Source organism: Anguilla anguilla, chromosome 19 (genome assembly GCF_013347855.1).
Source record: "Anguilla anguilla isolate fAngAng1 chromosome 19, fAngAng1.pri, whole genome shotgun sequence".
NCBI classification, from domain to species: Eukaryota; Metazoa; Chordata; class Actinopteri; order Anguilliformes; family Anguillidae; genus Anguilla; species Anguilla anguilla.
The window spans coordinates 1,203,429-1,221,917 of record NC_049219.1 but is presented as its reverse complement, the minus strand read 5'-3'; the positions used below and the strand labels follow the sequence as shown (position 1 = coordinate 1,221,917).

At 43.8% G+C, this 18,489-nt stretch overlaps 2 protein-coding genes across 2 annotated transcripts in view; both read right to left on the bottom strand.

Annotated features, from left to right (window-relative positions):
• The window catches only part of LOC118218903 (protein NLRC3-like), a gene marked incomplete at its 3' end in the record, with an annotated part of 237,255 nt that overhangs the window by 71,738 nt on the left and 147,028 nt on the right, over window positions 1-18,489 (bottom strand). The window lies entirely within an intron of this gene.
• On the bottom strand, window positions 10,467-11,558 carry LOC118218936 (Bardet-Biedl syndrome 10 protein homolog). The gene is made up of 2 exons (XM_035401711.1): window positions 11,234-11,558; window positions 10,467-11,194 (listed from the first exon to the last, which is right to left on the bottom strand). Exons 1-2 carry the CDS (start codon window positions 11,466-11,468, stop codon window positions 10,671-10,673), a joined length of 759 nt encoding a protein of 252 aa, XP_035257602.1. The 5' UTR covers window positions 11,469-11,558; the 3' UTR covers window positions 10,467-10,670.

The window sequence follows — 18,489 nt, the reverse complement described above, 5'->3', positions numbered from 1 at the left end:
GTCATATTTTAGGACAACTACAGTTCGATTTTTCCTTAATTAATTTCATTTTGCTGAACGTAATAGTGGTTTTATCGTCGGACTTTTATTTTAAAATTTTCAGACCCGCGCGAAAGTCCTTACTGACGCTAGCATCAAACTGCTGTCAAACTATGAGTAAGATGATAATATAGCATATGTGCCATTGTCTGTATTGTCTATTTTACCTGCTATTGCTATGGACCTCTTTTTAAGATGAGTCTTGAATAAAGTTGTGATGAAAGCTCTCAGCTTATCGGGCTACGCATTAAACACACCATTTTATTGCCAGTTGTCAGTTTTTCTGAATTACGCGGGTTAATGCGATTATAGCCTACCTGAAGATTCTTATTCCTCCCCGCTCCCCTTTACCTTCAGCTTGTCTTACCTCAGTTCCACTCCACAACAGGCTGTTCACTCCGTTTTTTTTACATCTATTTTGATTCCTTCTTTTCTAGGGATTCTTTCTCTTCCGTTTTTAAAATGGCCGTTAAGTTTCAGTTTCTCTTTTGGATCGCATTTCCTTACTTAGGTTTACAGGCTCAACTGAGTGTTCGATGGGCGGAGTTTTATATATTTTGTACTGTTTATTACCTGCACCAGTCACTGTATTGAATAAGTCATGCAGAAGAAACAAATATTTAATCCATGTAGATCTTTGCCAAATTTTAGCACATACATATATCAGGCCTATTCAACAACTCGTGAATTATATTGATGTTGGGATTTAACGTCTCCTTCCAGCAGGTTCTTGTTATCTTAGCAGATTCCTGGCACACTTAAGTGTTTTTGGGACCAGGACTTTGTTTCACGGTCTTTGTCTAAACTATTTAGCCAATCTAATATGCAGTAAAGTCACGTTTGGTGTTGTTGGAGAGCTAATATCATGAGCAGTTAGATGGTCTCATTCTATGTTGAGAATGTTGTCATTCAAAGTTTATGTGTCACATGAAAGTGAAACACCCATCACGGAAATTTAGCTATTCAGCTGTTACACCTGAAATTGTGAAAATGGCGACACTATGTTTGAACAATTGTCTGCATCCAGTGCTTTGGGTGCTGTTTGGAATAAAATTATTCTTATTCTTATTCTTATTCTTATTATTCACAAATATGATTTTTACATTGTAAAATAAATGGTACTATTGTGCTAAACTTTATGCAACCCACAGCCATACGGTACATTAATTGGGAAAATGTCTGGATAGTTTTGTAAGATTAAAAAATGTTTTAATAGGCCACAATATTTGCCATTATTATATGTATTTATTTATTCACTGCCCCACCCCTTTTTTATATGAAAAGTATTGATGTCAAAAAACTTTTAAAGGCCTAGATTTTGCTAGTTTTAATTACAGGCTTATAGACAGTGCTTTGTGTGGGTGAGTATCTTGGCATTTTTGTACGTTGAAAACGTGTTTTTTGTCATAGTTGTGTGTTTCTGTCTGTTTTTCCCTGTTGGGCCGCCAGATGGCGGCACTTCTGTTTTGTGTCCTGCTCGTTCCCCTGTTGGTTAATTGTATTATTGCTTTCAATTATTTTATTATTGTCTCGTTATTTAATCATCAGGCCCACCTGCCTCTTGTTTTCCCTTCCCTCTGGTTTGATTGTTCTTTGAGTTCACCTGTGTCTTGTTACCCCTGTCTATTTAAGTTCTTTGTCCCCTTGACTCGGGTGCTGGTTCCTTGTGTTTGTTTCCGACTTGTGCTTGTTCCGAACCTGGATGTATTTTCTTGTGTTTCTTTTATGTGTTTGCTTGTGTGTTCCACATACCTTTAACCTTCCTGCCTCTGCTCTGTTGTGTGTTTTTTTGTTCTTAAGAATTTTTTGAGTTTGTTGTTTTGCCCCTCGTGGCCTTATCTGTTCCCTGTTTGTGTTCACCTTTTTTTGTTGTAGTAAAGTCCTTATTTGTATCTATCCTTTTGAGTTTTGTGTGTTTTTCACTCTGCACCTGGGTCCTAACCCCCCTGAACCTTGACATTTTTGAGATTTCATTATGTACTGTGTTTTCTATGAGTAATTGATAATAATACATAACGTATGTACCATAATGAAATATGGAGAGAGACATATATACATACATATGTATACACATACAAACAGTTGAGGCCAAAAGCTTACATACACCTAGGCTAAAGATATTCAAACTCAGTCTTTCATAACTCTGCACATTTCATGTTGCCATACATTTAGTTTGGCAAGTCAATTAAGGCATCTGCTTTGTTCACATCAGAGGTAATTTTAAAACAATCGATTACAAACATATTTATTTCAGCTTTAATTCACTATATCAGAATTCCAGTGGGTCAAAATTTTACATACACCTAGTTTAGTGTGTCTAAACAGCCTGGAAGATTCCAGAAATTGATGCAATTACTTTTTAGAAGCTTCTGATTGGCCAATTGTCATTAGGAGTTAATTGGGAGTTAATTGTCACGTGGCTGTATTTAAGGGCCTACTTTTAGAGCCACTGCCTTTTTGCCCATGATATGATGAGAAAATCCAAGCAACTCTGCTAAAAAATTGTGGACCTCCACAAGTCTCGGGCATTTGGGCAGACGTACGTCGGTGGTGTGCGTCCTGTCCTGAATGTCAATTAGTGAATGCACCAGCCACCCCAAAAGTGCCGTTGCGCCCCCTACCCTTCATAGAGGTCCCGTTTGATAGAGTCGCTGTGGACCTCATCGGCCCATTTGAACGGAGCACCCAGGGATACCGTTTCGTATTGGTCTTAGTGGATTATGCGACCCGGTATCCCGAAGCAATGCCGTTGCGCAATATTTCAGCTAAACGTGTTGCACGGGCTCTGTTTCAGATTATCTCCTGCGTCGGAATCCCGAAAGAGGTTCTAACTGCCCGGGGCGCTTCGTTTATGTCACGCACACTAAACGAGCTGTACGGCTTATTGGGCGTCCGGCCTATCAGAACCAGCGTGTACCATCCCCAAACGGACGGGCTCGTTGAACGGTTTAATAGAACTTTGAAATCCATGATTCGGAAGTTCGTTCACGACGATAGCCGAAATTGGGATGTATGGGTAGTCCCTCTATTATTTGCAGTGCGGGAGGTTCCCCAGGCCTCCACGGGATTTTCTCCCTTTGAGTTATTATTCGGTAGAAAGCCTCGGGGAATATTGGACCTAGTTAAAGAAAGCTGGGAGGACGGTCCAAGCCCCAGTAAAAGTGAGGTGCAATACGTTATGGACCTGCGAGCAAAACTCCATACACCCCTAATTTCTCTCTTTACCCTGCAGGCCGATGCCTCGGACAGAGGGCTGGGGGCCGTTTTGACCCATCAGGTGGATGGAGTCGATTGCCCGGTGCTGTACATCAGCCGGAAATTATCCCAGCGGGAGGCGAGGTACAGCACAGTTGAAAAGGAGTGCGTCGGTCACCCATTCACCCTCTGTTCGGACCACGCTCCCCTCCAGTGGCTCCACCGCATGAAGGATGCCAACGAGCGAATCACCCGTTGGTATCTGGCTCTGCAGCCATTTAATTTCAAGGTGGTTCATAGGCCGGGAGCGCAGATGGTGGTGGCGCACTTCCTTTTGGGGGGGGGGGGGGGTGGGGGTGACTCCCCGGCCTAAGTTGGGCGGTGGGGGTATGTGGTGGGGAGGGCTTGTCTGCGACTCCCTGATCTGACATCGGTTTCAAGGAGGTTTCCCAGAGTTGTTGGCAGTTTCCAGGGGATTCCCCCTGGCTTATGTGGATGACAGACAACAGGAGCAGAGTTAACACCATCCTACAGCCATCCTGCTTGTCTCTTAGGAGTGATGATTCATATTGGCGTGTAAGCACACGCACATTACAGCGTTCCTGCTCTGAACATGGACTCAGGCTGGTTGATCTGACTGTACAGAGTAAACAGGCACATGCTGTGCATCACATCTCATGTACAAAATCTATGCTCAAATGGTTTTAAGGCCACGTCTGAAGGGTTTATCTATGCTTCCTGTACTTTCGGGGGCACTCAGTGCTGTGTGGTCTTCACTCATAAACCGGTTGGATTTTATTCATATTTTAATAATCTGACTTTTTATCCTACGAACAGGGTCCCCAGAAACCTGATGCTAAAGGCATTGTTCAGTTCTGTTGTGCAGAGTGACCGCACATGATCATTGTAACACCCACAATTATAATATACCTGTAGAGCTTATTTGCATATACACAATTTCTTGATCTTATTCAGATTCCTTCTCACATATAGCAAATCATCTAGCAGACTTGCAAAGTGAGACATGCTGATCATGGAGGAAAATCATGAAACTCCACAACAGAGCCCATAACAATGCCTCTACATGCACAAGATGTCTTCCAGTGTGGAGAGTATGTATAATGCTCTTAAAATGTTTTCAGAAATCACATGGCACTTTCTAAAATGGCCTTAACTTGATGCACTTAGAATTAGTTTTTCCTATACATATAAAGGTTATAGATTAATACTTATGTGACCTTTGTGACAGAAATTACTTGCACATGGAAAATACAGTGGATTTCATATAAGCCGTCTCTACTGAACTTGACTTGACTTTATTGTCCCTGTAGAGAAATGTGGATTGCAGCACTGTGCTATGTTAAAGGGAATCACAGAGGCAGACAATAGAAAGTTATAAACATTGCAAATGTCACAGTAGTAGTAGCACAGGAGTATACAATATGCAGGGTGCTACACAGGCAGCTCAGTGTGACACAGACAGCTGGAGCAGCCAGATCAGCTGGTATTAGGCGTGGCTGGTGCCTGATGGCTCTCTGATATCAGAGTGAGTTCCAGTTTCATTTTTGAAAGTAGAAATATATAACTTGACATAACTGTGAGACAATATTTTACAGTAAGATAAGATTGCTATTAAGCTGCTTGAACCAATTCATATGCAGATGAAGACATTTGATTGCAAAAGCAACTGTCAACTGAGAAACATTAGCCATAATCTGAATGCTGACTTCAGTGACTATTGAGCATGTGGCTCCATCTAGTGGTGGTTTCTTTAATAGATTTTATAAAAGGTTGTCAGGTTTTGAATGCCTTCACATTATGGTAGGCCTACCATCAAATGTTTATCACGTTAAATGTCATTAAAAACAAATTATTTTTAAGATTATTACTACTATTATTATTATTATTATTATTATTATTATTATTAGTAGTAGTAGTAGTAGTAATAACAACTTGAGTGTTGAGTGTTGAATTGAGTGTATATTTTCCAGAAAAAATGAGCTCAATTAGATTACACATAACTCAAATGGGTGCCACCGATAGACCGTATAACAAGACCAGGTTAAAACCTAGTATATTGCTGGACCGAATCGGCCGACGTCACAGACATGGGCGGTGTAACTTTATCACTCAGTCAGTCAGTCAGTCACAGACATTCGTGTTTGTACGGCTGGCCACGCTGTTGCGGTCCGGCCAAATATAGGTCAGTTCTAAAGGCACCCCGAGGAAGCCGTGAGTCTCTGTAATTGTTGGTAGTGAAATCCAATCAAATCCCCGTTCGCTACCAAGAATCTACCAATGAATTGAAGGGGATAGCCAATCAGAGTGCGTATGTCTACCAAGACCGATCCCTTGCTCGAATCTCTCGGGCTGAGAGACGCGCAAACATTGAATGAGGTAAATCGCTGTTTTATTTTCCTGCGTCGATAGGTAAAGATAACCACACATTTAACTGAATCATAACTGAGAAAAAGTTACGACAAGCTATGGATAAGTATGGTAACGTTACCAAATGTAAAGAAATATTAATTTTTACAGTGTTACCTTAGTTAAATCAGCTTCAAACAAGGTAGCCAACTAACGTTCACCGGTTTAAATTACAGTAGACGATCTAATCTGAGGAACTGTTCTTAATTTACACCAGGAGCAACAAGGTAAATATATTTTTAACCTTTAAGTGTATTCTTTGGCATTATAAATAGCTGTTTTATATGAGTTTAATATTTTAATGCAGCAGTTTTTATGCCTTTAATTTATCTGAATGATCCTTTGTAACTAGCTATCTGGATCGAACTCTGGCCATTTATAGCTAATCAAATAACCTCACACTAAGAAAATAAAATGTCCTAGAAATAACCTATAGCTAGCTACATTTTTATTTTTCTTTCTTCATTGGGATGGCAGGTATGCCATCCCGCCAAGTTACACCTTGGCGGGGCGGCATGCCCCATACCTACACACCACTGAGAGTTTGGCACTTTTCAGGGTTCCCCACAGAAATAACCACAACAGCCATAGACACTCAGCCCTTAAAAACATTAATTTCTGTACATTCTGACCCCATTTCAACAGACAGAATTCGTAAACAACTTCACACGTCCACACAATAAAGCCCCAAACTAAGGGGATTCGCGTTTTCTCCTTCTCCTCCTCCTGCTTCCTGCCACCTAACCTACAAACAAAATGTCTCCCCATTGGACATTTTACCAACACCAGCCAATCCTTCACCTACACAATACAATCAAAATCTCAAATACACATGCAAAATAGACATATCTTTTTACTCTAAAACATTTCCAATCTCAGCAGCGAGTTCCTTTGGCTGAGTGGTCAATGTCATGGTCTATGGATTACAGGGTCCCTGGTTCAAGCCCCACTGGAAGAAAGTTTCTGAACTGTGCTATTTTGCTCACTAATATTTGTCTATTACTTATCAACAACCACATCTACCCAGCGTTCACCGAACATATACACTGCATTATGAAATACCATCTGCACGTTCACTTAATTGGCTACAATATCTTCTGTAAAACCACAGACAAGTTTGACCAAAAAATCTCATGCATTGAACAGCAATGTCATGGTGGCGCACTGCCAAAGTTACAGCGTATAAAGGTTGGAACACAAACAGACAGTCAGTTAGAGGGGATGACACCAAAATCAGATGCCCTCCTTATCTCTAGATTGCAGTGTTTGAAACAGTGCCTGTTTGTACACACTTACACAGAGAGAATAAGGACACAGTGCTGTCTGTACACAGTTACAAGGGAATAAGAACACAGTGCTGTTTGTACACAGTTACACAGAGAGAATAAGGACACTGTTGTTTGTACACAGTTAAACAAGAGAATAAGGACACAGTACTGTCTGTACACAGTTACAGGGCGAATAAGGACACAGTGTTGTTTGTACACAGTTAGACAAGAGAATCAGGACACAGTGTTGTCTGTACACAGTTACACAGAGAGAATAAGGACACAGTGCTATTGTACACAGTTACACAGAGATAATAAAGACACCGTGCTGTTTGTAGACAGTTACACAAGAGAATAAGGACACAGAGCTGTTTGTACACAGTTACACAGAGAATACGGACACAATGCTGTCTGTACACAATTACACAGAGAGAATAAGGACACAGTGCTGTCTGTACACAGTTACACAGGGAGAATAAGGACACAGTGCTGTCTGTACACAGTTACACAAGAGAATAAGGACACAGTGCTGTCTGTACTGAGTTACACAGAGAGAATAAGGACACAGTGCTGTTTGTACACAGTTACACATAGAATATGGACACAGTGCTGTCTGTACACAATTACACAGAGAGAATAAGGACACAGTGCTGTCTCTACACAGTTACACAGGGAGAATAAGGACACAGTGCTGTTTGTACACAGTTACACAGAGAATAAGAACACTGTGCTGTCTGTACACAGTTACACAGGGAGAATAAGGACACGGTGCTGTCTGTACACAGTTGCACAGGGAGAATAAGGACACAGTGCTGTTTGTACACAGTTACACAGAGAGAATAAGAACACTGTGCTGTCTATATACAGTTACACAGAGAGAATAAGGACACAGTGCTGTCTGTACACAGCTACACAGGGAGAATAAGGACACAATGCTGTTTGTACAGTAGCACAGAGAGGACGGACTAAACCGTGCAGGTATACACACTTTATTGATGTATGGGGTTGTGCTGTGTTATAGCGTGTGCGTGTCCTTATTCTCTTGTGTAACTGTGTACAGACAGCACTGTGTCCTTATTCTCCCTGCTGTCATTTCTGTGCATCACAAAAAATGCACAGAAATGCACACAAACAAGTTTCAAGTTTAATTGTCATTCCCACATACATAGTATACGGGAACGAAATGTCGTTCCTCACGGTCCAAGGTGCTAACACAAAATACAACACAGTCTCGAAACATAAAAACAGAATAAAAGCACAATAGAAACAGTGATAAATATAAATAATGCAGTATGTGTAATTATAAGAACTATAAGAATATAGGTAATATAAATACTGCCTAACCAGTGGCCTCAGTGGTAATTATACATAGTATAAATAGGAGGCACAGCGGTGATGATGGCCCGGAATAAAGGGTCGGTACAGGGTAGTCATAAAATGTCCATTACAGGGGCAGAGAGGTGTAGTCCAGGTGCGCATCTGCGCACACACACAGATGTGCCCGCACACACACACTCTCTCTTGCACTTCTATGAAGATGTGGGATGGGGCAGAAAATTAACTGTCAGGGAGGAAAAATAATCAGTGACAACAATCGTAACTACAGAACCCTTTTAAAATACTCCAGATATTACAACCATTTTGACCACACGCCATTATTTAGAGCAATTTCACACTATATTTGGTATTTTTACATAGTATCAATTTATACAGCTGTCTACATATTGAAGCAATTCAGGTGAAGTATTCTGCTTACGGTATAACAGCCGTGTCCTACCTGGAAATCGAACCTGAAACATCTAGAATGCAAGCACAGTTCCTCAACCACCAAGTTCCTCAACCACCAAGTTACTCACACATGCAAAGAACTGTCAGCAGGTCATTAGTTCAAATGGTGTAGGTCATATTTTTTAGACTGAAGTGTTTTTTAATGGGCTATTGTACAGAACAGACCTACTAATTGTTTGTATATTGGCAGAGGATCTATAGGGCTAGATAACATTAATTTAGAAATGTGGGTAGCTATAGTAGTTAAAAAGTAGTTATCAGTACAGGCGCAACAGTGAACGTGAACCATTCTGACTTAAAGAAAATCGATATACCTGGTGCGAGGAAGTCATTATCTTGCGCCAGTTTCTATACCGAATTGCAACACAGATTGTACTTAATTTCAGAGGCGTCTGTATCTCCACTAACATAATACACTCGGTCTGTCGTCTCGTTAACAAGGTTGCTAACATTAAACTCGGTGAAAATGCAGAAAGCGGAACTGTCTAAAGTGGGTGTATTTTATTTGGATTTCAGAAATAAATGTTTCCCGCAAAGACATAACCGATGCAAAAACAATAGCTTAAATGTTTGCTTTTTAGTTAGCTAGCAAGCCAGTTTAATGAGTTAGAGGTTTGCTTGAGTCTGAGGGGGGATTTGAACCTGCGTCTGTCACTCATTACATTACATTACAGGCATTTAGCAGACGCTCTTATCCAGAGCGACGTACAACAAGTGCATTGGTTCACGATGTAGAGGTGCAAAAGAAACACTAGAGTGAAGTAAGGATCGTAGTGCCAGAAGTGACCACATCAATCAGGACTCCAACCCTGTAGAGTAAGCTGTTCAGCAAGCAAGAATCCTACCAAGTACAAACTAGCACTGGAATCACATCTAATCACACCTAATCAGACAAAAACAATCCTGCCAGATACACTAACATAATCATATTATCCTAACTAGGTACAGTGAGCTAAACTATAGGCTAGGGAGGGGTGGGGAGAGGTGCAGCCTGAAGAGATGAGTCTTCAGTCTGCGTTTGAAGGTGGTGAGATTCTCTGCTGTTCTGACCGCCACGGGGAGGTCATTCCACCAGCGAGGGGCCAGGACGGACAGCAGACGGGAGCGGGAAGTACAGACACGAAGAGGGGGAGGTGCCAAGCGTCCAGAGATGGCAGAACGGAGAGGTCTGGCTGGTGTGGGTCTGATGATCCTCTGGATGTACCCTGGTGCTGACCCCTTAGCTGCCTGGTATGCAAGCACCAAGGTCTTAAATTTGATGCGAGCCATAACAGGCAGCCAGTGGAGGTCAGTGAGCAGGGGGGTGACATGGGAATGTCTGGGGAGGTTGTAGACCAGACGTGCTGCAGCATTCTGGATGAGCTGCAGGGGTCTGATGGCGGATGCTGGCAGACCAGCCAGTAGTGAGTTGCAGTAGTCCAGGCGGGACAGGACCATCGCTTGAACCAGGAAATGTTCGTCCATAATGTTCCATTGGTAAACATTGCTACCCAGAGAACTATGAGGAAAACAGATGTCGGGGCTGCATATTCTTGGTCTTTTAAACGTATGCACCTGTATGTATGTCCAATGAGGCAACCTATTCTGGCGCATTTGTGATGATGTAATCAGACAGGAAGAAGAAAACGCAAAATCCACTAAGTTTGGGGCTTTATTTTGTGGACGTGTGAGGTCAGAAGGTACAGAAATGAATGTTTTTAAGGGTTGAGTGTCTGTGGTCATTGTGGTTATTTCTGTACGGAAACCCTGAAAAGTGCCAAACTCTCGGTGCTGTATATGTATGGGGCATGCCACCCCGCCAACACGTAACTTTGCAGGATGGCATACCTGCCGCCCCAATTTCACATACTTAAGGTATGAATATACTATCACATGGGAGGACCTGGAACTTGTATAAATACATACATCCATTCAAATTTGTGCATAATGAAAAACAGGATTGACAGAACATTTCTACTCTTCTGCCTCCTCTTCCTCCTCCTGGCTGTGTTCCGCCTGGCTGTGGATGTGGGAGTGAAGGATGAGGTCCACGGACAGCAGGCTTGACGCAGTGTGCAGGACGGAGAGGAGGAGCTGGTATTTACAGGCCAGGGACTCCAGCCCCCGAACTCTCCAGCTGGGGGGGGCGGCCCCAGAGGCCCTCAGGAAGTGTGACTGGGCATCCAGGAAGCGTGGACCGGGGTACAGCCGCCTGGGCATGCTCAGTACGGCCCCCGCCACCAGCCGGCAGGCCGCGCGCAGGTCGGGGCAGCGCCGCTGGGAGGCCTGCTGCAGGAGGCAGTGGTGCAGTACGAACTCAAACGCGCCCCCTGCTGGTAGCACGCTGCCTGCCTCTATTAGGACACCTGAAGAGGCGGGGCCTGTTTCCCGGTTACGGCTCCCCAGTGCTCCTTCTTTCCCTTCCCCAAAATGGACGCCGGGCCGCTCTCCTGATGCCTTGCCATTTCGTAGCCAGTCCGGAATTGGATGTTCAGGTTCTGCTTCGGGCTCTGTGCTGTCAGGATTTTGGCTTTGGCCTGCACATAGTGGCCCCTCACCCCTGTTTGGGTCCCTATTGAGGGCCTGTGGCCCCTCACCCCTGTTTGGGTCGCTAATGAGGACCTGTGGCCCCTCACCCCTGTTTGGGTCCCCAATAATGGCCTGTGGCCCTCCAGCCTCTGTGCTGTCAGTGCTCAGGTGGGCATTGTCCCTCATGCTGGCGGGTGCTCTATCTAACCTTGTGCCATTGTGTAGGCCGGGTTGTTTGACCATGTAATGAGCTACGTTCTCACTGTCCTCCTCCCTGCCCTGCGGGTGATGTGATTGGACAGGACCCTGTGCGTGACGCGACTGGACAGGCTCGTACACGTGCTGAAGCATCCGGGACAGTCCGCAGAAGGCCGTGCTGCACTGCTCCGCCAGGCCGGGACTGGGCCCGCACAGAACCAGGCAGTGCGGTGCCAAGCCCCGCCCCTCTGGGAAGCCCACGTGGGCCAACCTGTCGGGACCCAGCACCACGGGCTTGCAGAATGTCACCGTGGCAACGTGCTCCTCTCTCTGCCTGGTATGCAAGCACCGAAGTCTTAAATTTGATGCGAGCCATAAGAGGCAGCCAGTGGAGGTCAGTGACCAGGGGGGTGACATGGGAATGTCTGGGGAAGTTGTAGACCAGACGAGCTGCGGCATTCTGGATGAGCTGCAGGGGTCTGATGGTGGATTAATAATAATAATAATAATAATAATAATAATAAACAAATAATAAATTAAGGAATTAATTAAATACAAATATTAAACTCTAACCTTAAACTCTATTATTAAATCAATAATACATAATAATGTATTGATATCTATAATAATTATCTATAATAATTTATTATTAAATATAATAATATTATATTAATTATATCATATGTTTACATTATATATTAATATCAGCATGAGGGTTAACGTGTGACTGTTTTGCCAGAGGCTGGGGGTGCACACGATTATTAGGTGCATCGTGTTCATCACAGCTGCCTTCTGGTGAATGGACTGCATTTCTATAGCGCTTTCATCCAAAGCACTTTACAATTGACGCCTCTCATTCACCCATTCACACACACACTCACACACCAACGGTGAAAGGCTGCCATGCAAAAGTACCAATCAGCTCATTGGGAGCAATTAGGGGTTAGGTGTCTTGCTCAGGGACACTTCGACACGCCCAGGGCGGGGGATCAAACTGGTAACCGTCCGGCTGCCAGACAACCGCTCTTAGCTCCTGAGCTATGTGGCCCCACACTGCACTGCCTTACGCCTGGTCTACACCGCTTACCTCGCCTGCGCGTGGCGGCTACCTCGCCGAACTGCTGCGGCTCGCATGCATGTGTGTGTCCACACCGCCAGCGTTGCTGCTGCGGCGCTGCTACTGCCAGCCCTATCTGTCTACATTGAGTTTGCCTTTGATAATGGCCATCAATAATAGAATGTTTGATTTCATTTCATAAATTTATATTATTTTATATTTATTTAATTTATATTTAGTTTAGACAGAAGAAGGTTAAGAAGTGTGTGCTCAATTGTAAAAAAAAAAAAAAATTAGGGCCTAGTTTCAGATCTTTACAAAAAATGTTATATTAGACAGAGGGAACTGGAATAAGCAGTCAACGATTTAGAAACTCCCAACTTCAGCCTCGAGTCTCACCCTCTGGAGTTCAGTCCCTTGTAGTAGCGTCACAAGACCACCGGATGGCGGAAAGCATCCACTTTGTGTTTCCAGTATTCCAGTACAGCCAACAGGTCTGATAGCAAAAGTAAATACTCTGATATTTTCGACTATTTCAAGATCCTGCCACGGCACATAATGGTTTTATTAAATTCCATTTAGCATGAGGATGGGGGTGTAATTTCAAAGAAACACTGCACTGGTTGATGCACTGAAGATGCTCATTTTGTTATATTGTACACACAGAGCACGTACACAGCGCATCAATACACACACAAGCACGCACATGCACAATATGCACACACACGCACACAAACACACACACAAACACATATACACCATGTTCACCTGATCATATAGATAGATGGTTTGATACTGTGGTTTGTGTCTTTGGAGGCCCTACTAGACTGAAGGCTCTTTTCTTTCTGAGGAGGCTACGCTCCTTCGGTGTGTGTAGCAGGATGCTGGCCATGTTCTACCAGATCATTGTGGCCGGTGTCCTGCTCTACACCTGTGTGTGCTGGGCTGGGAGCCTCTACTCCAGGGACACAAAGAGGCTCAAACTGATCCAGATGGCCAGCTGCCACCCTCTGCTGTTGTTTTGGGTGCAGTGGGTGTTTGCTGACTCCCCCCCCCTCTCTGCGCCAGCCCCCCTTCTCTGCTTCCTCGGCCAGCCCTCTAGCTGCCCTCCTCAGCCTTGCCCCTGCCATGCCCGTGTTCTCCAGAAGGTAGAGCACTGACTGGCGGGTGAACCCCCAGCATCCCACCTCCACTGGATATACTGTCGCTCTCTAACCAATCTCCTTACACTCCTTACACTCTCACACTCCGCTGCCAGGTCGGAGTACTTCAGCCGTTTCCGCTCATAGGCTGCTTCTGCCCCCTCCTCCCATGGGAGGGTGAGCTCCATAAGGAGCACCACCTTCGCTCGAGTGGACCACGTCTCCATATAAGGAGCACCACCTTCGCCCGAGTAGAACACGTCTCCATATAAGGAGCATCACCTTCGCCCGAGAGGACCACGTCTCCATATAAGGAGCACCACCTTCGCCCGAGTGGACCACGTCTCCATATAAGGAGCACTGTTCTGTGTCCCTGTGCTGGAGGCCTGCTCTGTGTCCCTGTGCTGGAGCCGTCTCACAGCCTGACAGACCTGCTCAGTGTCCCTGTGCCGGAGGCCTCCTCTGTGTCCCTGTGCTGGAGGCCTGCTCTGTGTCCCTGTGCTGGAGGCCTGCTCTGTGTCCCTGTGTCGGAGGCCTGCTCTGTGTCTCTGTGCTGGAGCCGTCTCACAGCCTGACAGACCTGCTCAGTGTCCCTGTGCTGGAGGCCTGCTCTGTGTCCCTGTGCTGGAGCCGTCTCACAGTCTGACAGAACGTGCCGGAGGCCTCGTTTGGGTGCAGCACAGAGCGGACGGTCTCATCCGCACCAAACCATTAGCGCAGGTTCTGAGGAGAAGGCAGGGTGTCATAATTGGCCCTGATCAGGAAGCTAAGCCTGGCTTGTGGTATCTTCCACCAGTCTGACCCACTGAGTGATCGGTCCTCCACACTTTCCCACGCTGTCCATCCTCCCAGACCACCTTAGCAAACTGCTAAAACCTGCTACCTCTCCTGCGCCATCCATGGTGGGATGACCCAGAGTCTTTTGTGCCTCTCTGTTTCCCCGCAGGGGGGGGGGGTTGTGTCCCTCTGTTTCCCTGCTAGGAGGGTGTGCCCCTCTGTTTCCCTGCTGGGGGGTTGTACCCCTCTGTTTTCCTGCTGGGGGGGTTGTACCCCTCTGTTTTCCTGCTGGGGGGTTGTGCCCCTCTGTTTCCCAGCTGGGGGGAAGCAGTCAGGCAGAAGCAAACTGCAAACATAGAATGCATATCAGGCCACTGCTATATGTACCACAATTAAACCATCAGTGAAAGCCCAGGATATACCAGTATATTTATAAATCAATGACAAACTATGTTCTACAGCATATCCAGCAATTTACCCACCCAGATATCATTTCTGATTAACAATGCTGTACATTTTCAGCTCTCATAAAACGCCAGTAGTACAGATTCTGATGTAGTCAGCTGAAAGGAACTTCTTAGCTTACAAAGGAGATGGTACAGTAGAATGGGCACATCTAATTTGTTCAGGTGCAGGGCATAAAAAATATGTAGAGTTAAAAAAATGTCTGATGTTTGAACAGACTAGGTAGAATTTGTGTCATTTCAAATAGATTGGAATATGGGTTTAACATCAGCATGCCTTTGGAGCTGAGTGAGTACTTTTAACATGGTCGGTGAAAATAGCGATGATATGTTATTCAACTAATCATTTAAACAGAAACATTTACTCTAGACATTTGACACACAAACAGTAAAAATAACACATACAAATGCAACATTACAAACTTGCACCAGCAGGCCTTATCTGATAGAAGAAAAATAATCACATTATCAGAACAGACAGAACAGACATTGCCACAGGAATACCTAACACAAACGCAATTTTACCCCATGTGGAATAAGCCGGCATTTTGGATAAACAGTTGCGTGGTCTCTAATAAGAATGATTAGCATGGCTTACAGGCTCATCACGGAGCAGAAATAATATAAAAATGACACCAATACAACAATCCTGTAATGTAATTACAGTATCACATTTTGCAGTAAATTATTGACTTATCAATGTTCAGTCCACAGCTCTTATTAGATGCCACTGTTGACATTTTAAAGTTTGGCCTTACAATCCTTCCATCTTCTCCCATTGTTATGCTTGGATTTATGACATGGTCAATCACTGTGGCTCTAAATTCATTCAGTACAGCAGCATTTCTTCAACCTGCTTGACCACAACCTCAGCCACAGCCTCAGCCACGACCCGTCCATCAGTACCAACTGCATTGGGCTGCTCCATGTTGTCAGACACTGCTGAATGTAGTGCTGTAAAACAGCCTTTTATGTTGGGATTACCAATCCTGCTGCAATGCGACTCACCTGGGCAATGTTGCTGGAAGTGATGAGACAGAATTGCAAACATCTTGACTTCATTTCACAATCCGCATGTCTAGCAATAAGCATTGGAACATTGTACTAATACGAGACGACTGTATTGTGAAAACTGAGTGTGATTTAGAGTTGTGCACTTTGTGGGTAGGTACTGCAATTAGTGTCTTAGGGTAAGAATTTTGCCAGTCAGTCTGGCAAATTGAGTTTTCCACACTGAGCCAAAGCAATCATAACATACTGTAATGCATTTGTAATGTGTGACTGCAGATATCAGAAATGCATCTGTAAAAATGAGAAAAACTGTAGGGTCTCAGGAACATCTCAAAGACTGGATGTCATGCAAACCACACTTCTGCCCTGATTTTGGCTTAGTGGTCTAATCCATTCAACTGATGTGCAGCAGATCCAGGTTCAAACCTACAGGAAAACCATTTCTTTGAGAGGTAACATAAACAGACCAGCTCAATAGACAAGCAGTGCCTTTTCAAAATGTATTGAGTTGTGGTTACACTACACAAACAGAAGCAAGCATTCATCAGACACTATACAATTTCTCTTATAATGGATTTTATTTCCACTACTGTAGATGAATGTCATTGCTTCAACTGCAGATTTTAGCCCCATGCTGATCTACTTAAATTGAGCCCAAACATAATCCCATAGATAATATGAAACAAGTACTACTGTGTCACAGGAGTTCAATACATCACACAATAATAAATCACAACAGCAAAACATTTGATATTTTAATAATTCAGGTTTAATCATTGCATATTATTGTCTGAAAATACAGAAAATTGAAGCAAAAAAACTAAAAAAAAAAACAATTCTAAAAGAATTAATAAGGAAACTCAATCCATCATTGTTTACAGTAATGAAAGGAAATAAGTACACTGCAGTGATCATTCTGCATTCTCCCTATCAGCTGCATTTGCCAACAGAAATTTGCACATTGGAACTCTTGTGAAAATGAATGAAAGCAACTGTAAAAACTAGTAAAATGCACATTTAAGTGGAGGAGTTTGCCACTGAATTCTTTTAAAAAAGATGCAGATACAGGAGATAGAATTATTATTTCAAAACCATTTTACCCTGCCATCTTTTGGCATTATTACTCTCAATGTTATATTAATGTTTTAATAATCAAAAGTACATAAACACACTTTGAACATTTGCAATATAAATGTATTAAAATGTAAAAAAAAATCACATTTAGACAGCAAGTGACCTGAACTGCTAAACGATAATACTCTTATGTACAGGGGTTAGGCTGTAGTGAGGTTATATATATATATATATATATATATATATATATATATATATATATATATATAATATTGGGCACAGCTGAAATTGCACTGGTAAGGCATTGGTCAAGGAAGGTTGCAAGTGTGTCGATGAGTGTGTGTGTGTGTGACTGGGTGAGAGTGTGTTTGTGTGCGTGAATTTGTGAGTGTGTGTGCATACATGCGTACGTTTGTGGGAGTGACTGTGGATGTGAACATGTGTGTGTATGTGTGTGAGTGCATGAGTACGTGTGTGCCCGGATTGTGTGTGTGTATGGGTAAGAGAATGTGTGTGCATGTGCACGCATGTATGTATGTGTGCATGTGTGAGAGTATGATTGAGTGCATGAGTATGTGTGTGTGTACACACGGGTGCGTGTGTGTATGGGGAAGAGAAAGTGTGTGTGCATGCGTTTGTGTGAACGTGTGTGTGATTGTTTATTTGAGTGTGTGTGCGTGCAAGAGAATGAGTGTATGTATGTGTACGTGTGTGTGCGTGAGAGTGCCTTTGTGAATGTGTGTGTGTTTATACGTGTGTGTGTATGTATGGGTGTCAGAATGTTTGTGTATACATGTGTATATGGTGTGTGCACGCATGTATGTGTATGCATGTGTGTGCATGTGTGAGTGCATGAGTGTGTGTGTGTGCGTATGGGTATGAGAATGTGTGTGTTTATACATGTGTGTGTGTGCGTGCGTGTGTATGGGAATGAGTGTGTGTGTGTGTTGACACATTTGTGTTTGTGCGTGAGTGCATGAGTGTGTGTGTGCGTGCGTTTGCAAATGTGTGTGTCTGCATACTGTATGTGAGTGTGTGAGTGAGAGAAAAAGTGTGTGTGTGTGCATGCGGGTATGAGCGTGTGTATGTTTGCATGCACATGTGTGTGTGTGCGTGAGATTGTGTGTGTGCGTGCGTAGGTGTGTGAGTGCATGTGCATGAGTAAACATGAGTGTGAGTGCGTGTGCATGACTGAGAGAGAAAGGGTGTGTGTGAGAGTATGTGTGTGTGTGATGGAGTGTATGTGAGAGAGAGAGGGTGTGTGTGACTGGGTGTGCGAGAGGGTGTGTAGGTGTGTGAGTGCGTGTGTGTGAGTCTAGGTGCATATGAGTGTGTGTATATATGTGTGAGTGTGTGACTGAGTGTGTGTGTACGTGTATATGAGTGTGCGTGTATATAGGTGTGTGTGTGTATATTTGTGTGTGTGTGTGTGTATGTGTGTGTGCATGTGTTCGAGTGTGTATGCGCACGTGTGTGTGTATGCATGTGTGTGCATGTTTGTGTGTGTGCGCATGTGTGTGTGTCTCTACTCCAGTTAGCAG